This window comes from Clupea harengus, chromosome 11, assembly GCF_900700415.2.
Source record: "Clupea harengus chromosome 11, Ch_v2.0.2, whole genome shotgun sequence".
Classification (NCBI taxonomy): Eukaryota; Metazoa; Chordata; class Actinopteri; order Clupeiformes; family Clupeidae; genus Clupea; species Clupea harengus.
The window spans coordinates 21,380,529-21,388,028 of record NC_045162.1 but is presented as its reverse complement, the minus strand read 5'-3'; the positions used below and the strand labels follow the sequence as shown (position 1 = coordinate 21,388,028).

Sequence of the window (7,500 nt, the reverse complement as noted above, 5' to 3'; positions counted from 1 at the left end):
AGGGGGACATTGAACCTCCGGGGAGCAAAGGTCACATACTCTGCGCCCCCTCCATGAGGGTGTGACCCCAATACGGTCGCTCGCTTCCTCTGGCATTTTCCCAGCATGCATTTGTGCTTTGATCGTGCTGCTTATGAGAAAACCTCTGAACCCACAGTCCTGCCTTATCCTTGTTGCTGAGCATGATGGGAGCCTTACGGGCACCCTGTGTGTGTGTGTGTGTGTGTGTGTGTGTGTGTGTGTGTGTGTGTGTGTGTGTCTGTGTGTGAGAAACAGAGAGAGAGAGTGAAAGAGATGTATTGTGTGTGTCTGTCAGTTGGAAAGGTTGAGCCTTGGTACAGCATTACATCCATAAAACAAGCTTTCTGCTGTGAGCATTCAGATCTAAACATCAAGCACTATGAAAACGAACAGCATTGTAAATGAGTGCGCTGACATAGTATCTGCTCATTAATATAACTTGAAGTGTAACCCTTAAGTGTTGTGTGTTTTTTGAAGGGGTGGACCGCTTCAGCGATGACATCCAGGAGATGATTGGACAGAGGCCTGGGCTATACTGGAGAATGTGCTGGAAATATGTCAGTCCCTGTTTCCTGCTGGTAAGTCACACTTTCAGCATCTACTGAAAAATAAATAGTATGTTCTTGTTCATGATAATTGGTCCTACCCTACGTTCTCAAAAAGCCTCTAAGTTCCCGACAAATAATCAATTTCATAATAATCAGTTATCAATTCACAATAATTTAGTCCTAATCTGTCATGGGGTCTGATCAGGGCCAAATCAGGTCCAGTCACATGCTATCTGAAATGGCTTGCCTTTTGACCTGCAGGATGGGATCAGTGTACATACCAGTAAAAAGCGTGGACAGAGTCACTCCATAGGCCTTGACTAGAGAGCAGTGAAACTGGACAGGGGGCTATTTACTACTGGGCCTCTTATCTCCTCAACTGCACAAAGGCTTCTTGAACTGACCACTGGCTAGGTACCACTAAGGGGAGCTCCAGAGACTGTTCAGTCGTCACTGACCGGTCGGTGCCATCATCAACCAATAATTGACATTAATCATTTCAGCAGGACGCCTCAGTGATCATATAGGGGCATTGGCATCTGCCATAGAACAACAGAGCAGCTCTGTCCCTGTTGTTCAGGCAAGCCTTATTAGGATATAATTTACATTTTTCTTTCTTTATTTCTGAGTTTACCTATTTTATACATTCAAACTTTTGTAATGTTTGGCTATAGTCTACTTTATGTTGCTGTGAGATGTGGAATCTGTTGTAATGTCTCAGCATAGTTTCTTCACATTATAGTCTGATTACAACTGTGGCACCATCTGGTTACTGACAAGTTTTAAAAAGTCTTGGTGGTACTTACTGGTCAGTGACCACTGACTAACCAGTGCTCAGTGCAAGGTGTCAGAGGCACTGACCAAAAGTAACTGTTTCCTGGAGCTCCCCCTTTGTGGTACTAGCTAGTGGTTAGTACATGGTGTTAGTGGTCAGAAGACTTTGAGCTGCAACTGCTTCTGTCCGCATTTCGAAAGCTTGATTACCCCCCTCGTATAATCTTGTGCTAAACGATTTATCACTCCTGTCTGATCTCTCCCAGTTCATGGTGGTGGTAAGCTTCGCCACGTTCAACCCTCCTAAGTACGGCAATTACATGTTCCCTACGTGGGCCAACGTGGTGGGCTGGTGCCTGGCCGTCTCCTCCATGAGCATGGTGCCCCTCTATGCCATCTACAAGCTCTTGTCACTGCCTGGCAGCTTCTGCGATGTGAGTTTATGTATTTCTGCTGCTCATTTAGAGCTCGATAGAGTGGAGATAGACTCAAGGGAGAGGAATGTGCTTAGGTTATGATTCTCAGGTAACGCTACTTAGACTGTCTACCATCTGCTAAATTAATGAATGGGTCTTGAAAACTAGGGGACTGCAGTGTGTCTGTGTCTGGTGTGATTTGATGTACAGCACATAAGGTAAGGTTTAGGGTTTTGACAATGTTAGATGTTGCATGAGAAAGACATTTAGTCATGTAGAGTAGAGATTGGAGAAGCTTGGTCAGTGTACTTCTTGGATTATGTTGGGGCAGCGGTGATGGATCTGAGTGAACTTCTAGAGATGGGTGTCACCCACAGACATCAGGGCAATATTCTGATATTGAGCATGTAATAAGTGATAGCCATAACAATGAGGATCAACACTGAGAGCAATAATGGGAATAGAATACACAGGACACTGAAAAATGTATCAAAGATCATTCAAAATCACAATGGTACAGAATTTAAAATGTTTTATTGCTCCATCCTTTCATACCATACCTGACTTATTTTGTATTGATATTGACATGTGTCTGCCTACAGAGACTGGCCTATGCCATCACCCCAGAGAAGGAACATCACTTGGTAGAGCGTGGAGAAGTGCGGCAGTATACGGTAAGCCCTGTACTGATGTACCTGTGTTCAGGTGTGATTTCCTTAGGTAGTGAGCCTAATGTTACCTGTCTGCAGCTGTGATACCAGTATTCAGCCTTGTGTATAAATACATTACAGTGTGTTACAACGTGTTACAATTAGGGCTGTCAACGTTAACGCGTTAATCTATGTGATTAATGCGGCCGTGATTAACGCGATAAAATATTTTAACGCAATTAACGCAATTTAAAAAAAATAAATAAATAAAAATAGTTAATTTTTTTTTATCGATTGACAGCCCTAGTTACAATGTATTAGGTTCATCAGGTTGCCAGAATGTGGCTAACATCCACATAGAATTCTAAATTCTATCCACACTAAATTCTCTCACTATCTGCAGCTCCATCATTGGCTTGTGGTTTGAGTCACACCAGTCAAAGAGGAGGTAGGCGGTACAACAACCAATCGGCAAGCTCACAGCAGGACAAATCTGTGCAAGTGCCATCCAAGCTGTTAAGAAATAAATCCATAAAACCTAGTCGTGTTTTTTCTCTTGTGAACGGATATGTGGCTGTGCCGTGTGGTTGGCCGTCTGTCGGTCTCAATCTAAACTCGATATCCAATGACTGTTAACAATGTCTATGTTGTTCCACCTTTACTTGTGTGTTTTGCTTTTTTGATTTATATAATTCATTATTTAATGATCTCGAGGCCAGATTACAGCTGAGACGAATTGATTGAGATGTGCTTGAAATGTCACTGAAATCTGTTCTGAAACAAAAACACACAGCACACAGAAAATCAGCAAGCAAACATCTAGGCAGAACTATAATCAGTTCAGCCAACCAATCAGGCTGACAATGAGACATTGAGGAACTAAGCTTGCCTCAGTGTCCGCATAGTTATTGTCTGGGTTGTGTGATGCACTTGAAATGATCTCGATAAGGAATGTATCCAGACCTGATGTGGCCCTGATGTGGGCCTGATCTGGCCCTGACGTGACCCTGATGTGGCTGGGATTTTGTTAATATCCAGCAGAGCCATTCCAAGATTAGCTGCTATTTGGGCTTCAGCTCTCATAAAGGCAGCAATCACCAAAAAGCTGTACAGATTCTCTCTTCAGTATTTTGTCTCTGGCCTCTTCTTCAAGTCTGACTCTTAAAAGACTTCCATCCTAAGGTCTCTGACACAGCATGCCTTTAGAATGTTTAGCCTGACTTAAGCCATAACACATCGTTCCACGTGACTAATGAATACCTCCACTGGCAATGCAGTTACAAGCCAAACTTCTCGAAACAAATCCGAGCAAATAAAATGGCTTACCCTAACCCCAGAACCCCCCGCCGCCCCCTGTGAACATTATCATTGCTGCTATATCATTAGCGGCAACCCCACAAGCTTCCCTCAGTAGGACCATAGTACCACCATATTTATGCTTCTCCATAAGACTCCATCAGCTTTGAGTGGGTTTTTCTGTCTTCAGTGCCAGTGCATCTCTATGATAATGAAACTTGGTTTCTGGAGGAATCATTCCGGGGTATAATTATGTATTATATGTGTTTATCTGGTATACGTATCTGAAATCTTGTTGAAGCTTCTCATCTCAGTTTAGAGGGTGCAGATGCGAGCGCATTTGGCAATAAGATGTGGGCGTGTTTGGTTAGAAAATGACATAGATTGGTAAAATGACAACGTTCACTCGGCCAAATCCGCATGCAAAAGCCGCCCATGGAGGACCAGCTGTGGGGTGTTTAGGAGAGAGGATTTTCAGTCAGCTGCCTGGCTTAGATACCCAATAGAAATAAAGCAAAATCTCCTTAGCCCCCTCCCCACCCCCCTACACCTGTTGTGATGAATCAAAGTGCCTGATAGATATTAAAGATGATGTCCTTACTTAGAATATTCATTTAAATATAAATAGAATCACGTGACCTTAAACCACACTTTTCTTATCATGTGACCTCAGTACACAACTTCTTAGTCATGTGACCCACATAAATCATGCGTCGTATGGCCCGCCCAGCATCATGCGTCACCTTATGCATCACGTTAACTGCCCACTATATATCATATACATCCTGTGACACTTTGTGCAACTTATGGCCTGGCTGCCATATACTCTTAATGATGTGAACTACCCACATATCTTTAGAATTATCCTTCTTCACTATACATGAGACCGGAGCAGTTTCCCTGTGTGAATGAGATTACAAAATCATTGCAGTCATCTGTTGGACATGAAATGATAATGGCAGATGTGAAGATGAGGAAGATGAGACCCATGTGACATTAATCTGATTGGTGGTGGGAAAGCTGATATTATTGTCTTCTGGGATGCACTGGTTTTCTGACTGGCTTTGAGGGAGTTGACATAGAGTTAGAGTTGACATAGGCTGAGGGAGATCACACAATTCTGATTGGTTGTTAGAGAGAGTGAACAGGACATAGATCACTGGCTGTATGGGAGCTGATATTGTCCCATCCTGATTCACTGTGAGGAGGGCTTCTAGGACTGAATTATAAAAGTTCAGATATACATTTTATGTATGAAATCAACTGGGTTTTTATTCCCCTTCTGTGGTCTTCTGGCGAGTTTTCTATAGATCATGTGGAGTGAACACTGGAAAACCCATTCACTGTGACAGACAGATCATGCGAACAGACCACATTATTCTCAGCTCAGATAGCGATGACGTATTTGACTTTTTTTAAGTCTTTGTCCACTCACCCCCACAACACAGAGAGCCAAGTTCTAGAACATAAAAACATTCCAGATTGTATCCTTGATATATTTTGGGGTGAGCACAATGTTTGTGCCAAATGAAAAATGAAATAAAACCGATACTGCAATTATTTTTGACTGTTCTGTACATACACTGTTCCTTATCTTTATGCCAGAAAATTAACTTCCTATAATCTCCTATAAAATTATGTAATGTGTTGTGTAGATTTGTGTGATTCAGTTCTATTTTTGTGCTTCGAGAATAAGCATTCTGTGAATTCTCTTCATAATGTTCTTACCTCAATCTTTGCCCAGGGTTCTTCTGTACACCCTGGAGGGAATCACTACTACTGATTTCATTAACGTTTGTCTGTATAAATGTCTCTCTATGTATATATAAAGTGATGTGCAATTGAAATCAGACTTTAAGCATTCAACTGCCATGTAAGCTTAGCTTAAGTAATTTACGTCATTCGTTATGATACATATCTCGTACATGGAAGAGTTTGTTCTTGTATATCAAGTGAAGTATTTGTATTCATGTACAGTATATGATTCTATTGGTTTGATATAGTGGTTTGCATAGTGATTATTTATTTTTGCGAGAATCCAGATTATATCTCAATAAAACATGAATAAATGGTATTAAACTTCTATGTGAGCTTATGCAATCAACAACACCCATGCACAACATTTGACATGTTCCAGTGTAGAACATTACTACATTCAGAACATTACAGCACACAAATCTTTGCCTCTTCTCTGCCAAGTGCCTTATTTTCTTATATCAGGACACCTCTGTGGAGGTTGCCCCTTACTTACACATCTCACCAGTAGATTCCCGAAGTGTAACTGTTCCCATGGCTCCCCTAGTGGTGAGTGGTGGTAGACAGGTGGGAAGAGTTACAGAGCACCTCACAAACACAGCCTCATCATCACTATCACATAATTGATTGCAAATTACCATGGAAACCTCAGGGAAAGGCCTGTCTGTCCTGAAGAGACGTGTGTGAGATGCATTGGATGACAACCACAAACACAGACATCTACTTTAGGCTTGTAGAGGTGCATTTTATTAGCTAACATTTTGGTCCTTACCATCTATGACATCTATGGTACAGAACTGATGACTAATAGGAAATCACAGAGGTCTCTTGGAGGTAATCATCTCTCAGTAAGCTACTCAATAAAGAGTAACTTAATAAAGATTGTTTTAATAAAGAACAGTTTTGTCTCTAGCTATCACCATAAACCATTTTGGCTCTAACTATATTTTCATTAAATCCGTTTCTTCCAGTAAAAGATTGCTATTGACAACATTCTATCATACATTTCTATATTGATTGACCACTTTCACAAACAATTTTGGGTAGATACAGCAGCTCTCAGTGAATCTGCATTTTCATAATTTGATTTGGGCTCGCCAGAAATATTTAAGTCATCTTTAAATCAACATAGAGTTGAGAGTCCTTGTTTGGTTGTCACTGTGGTTTCCCCATGTGAGAACTCAGAAGCGCATGTCGTCTGGGGTCATAATCTCCCTGTGAAAGACCGCTCTCTTCCTGTCCAGGTGATCATCACACAGGTATCCAGGCCTGACTCCACCTGCTTGAGGGCAGGATGGAGTCCTCCACATTCCCACAATGCCTCTCTCAATACTAATCATCCCACTGCAATCCTTGGTCCAAGTCTGAGCTTTAGACTTTTTATATAAACATTGTGGGGGTCTGGGGATAGTGGGGTCATTCTTCCTATCTGGGGAGTACTTCCTGGCTTGTGGATAGTTCTTCCTGTCTGTGAAGTCATCCGTCCTGTCCTGTGTGGAGTTCTTCCTGTTTTGAGGGTAGTTCTTTCTGCCTGTGGAGTCGTCCTTCCTGTCTCTTGGGTAGTTCTTCTGGTCTGGGAAGTTCTTCTGGTCTGGGAAGTTCTTCTGTTTAGAGAAGGGAATCTCCTGGGTGCTCTGGTGCTTCTCAGGTAGGATGGGACCTGGAGGAGAGAGAGTGTCAGCTTTGTGTGTCTACCAGTCCCTGTGTACTCAGCAGAAATGGCAGAAACAAAATGAATCACAACCTAAGTGTCCTGACAGCAACTCAATATGCTCTCTTTTGAGTCTGTTAAATGCAAAGCCAAGCTCAACTATATCTAGAAAGATGTAGATATGTATACCAGGTAAAATTGTATCATGTACCGTATCATGCAGTATATGATATGGTCCATATACCACCCTATATGGCCTCTCTCTCACTCTCTGGGTGCAAATCTGCATCATGCTTTATAGTCAGTCATAACATGCATCATGGTATTTTGCATGTGTGTGTGTGTGTGTGTGTGTATGTGTGTCTCTGTGTGTGTATGTGGGTGTGTGT

The 7,500-nt window shown here is 42.0% G+C and overlaps 2 protein-coding genes across 2 annotated transcripts in view; one reads left to right on the top strand and one right to left on the bottom strand.

Moving 5' to 3' along the window:
• The window catches only part of slc6a3 (solute carrier family 6 member 3), a 14,575-nt gene extending 11,925 nt beyond the window's left edge, over positions 1 to 2,650 (top strand). The window contains exons 11-13 of the mRNA XM_031576927.2: positions 499 to 599; positions 1,610 to 1,777; positions 2,362 to 2,650. Of these exons, the coding sequence (XP_031432787.2) occupies positions 499 to 599; positions 1,610 to 1,777; positions 2,362 to 2,514 (422 nt within the window). The 3' untranslated portion in view covers positions 2,515 to 2,650. The remainder of the gene's footprint in view (positions 1 to 498; positions 600 to 1,609; positions 1,778 to 2,361) is intronic.
• A 3,569-nt stretch (positions 2,651 to 6,219) lies between these two features.
• LOC116222518 overlaps positions 6,220 to 7,500 on the bottom strand; it is a 9,936-nt gene continuing 8,655 nt past the window's right edge. Inside the window, exon 5 of the mRNA XM_031576926.2 lies at positions 6,220 to 7,120. Within this exon, the coding sequence (XP_031432786.1) occupies positions 6,642 to 7,120 (479 nt within the window). The 3' untranslated portion in view covers positions 6,220 to 6,641. The remainder of the gene's footprint in view (positions 7,121 to 7,500) is intronic.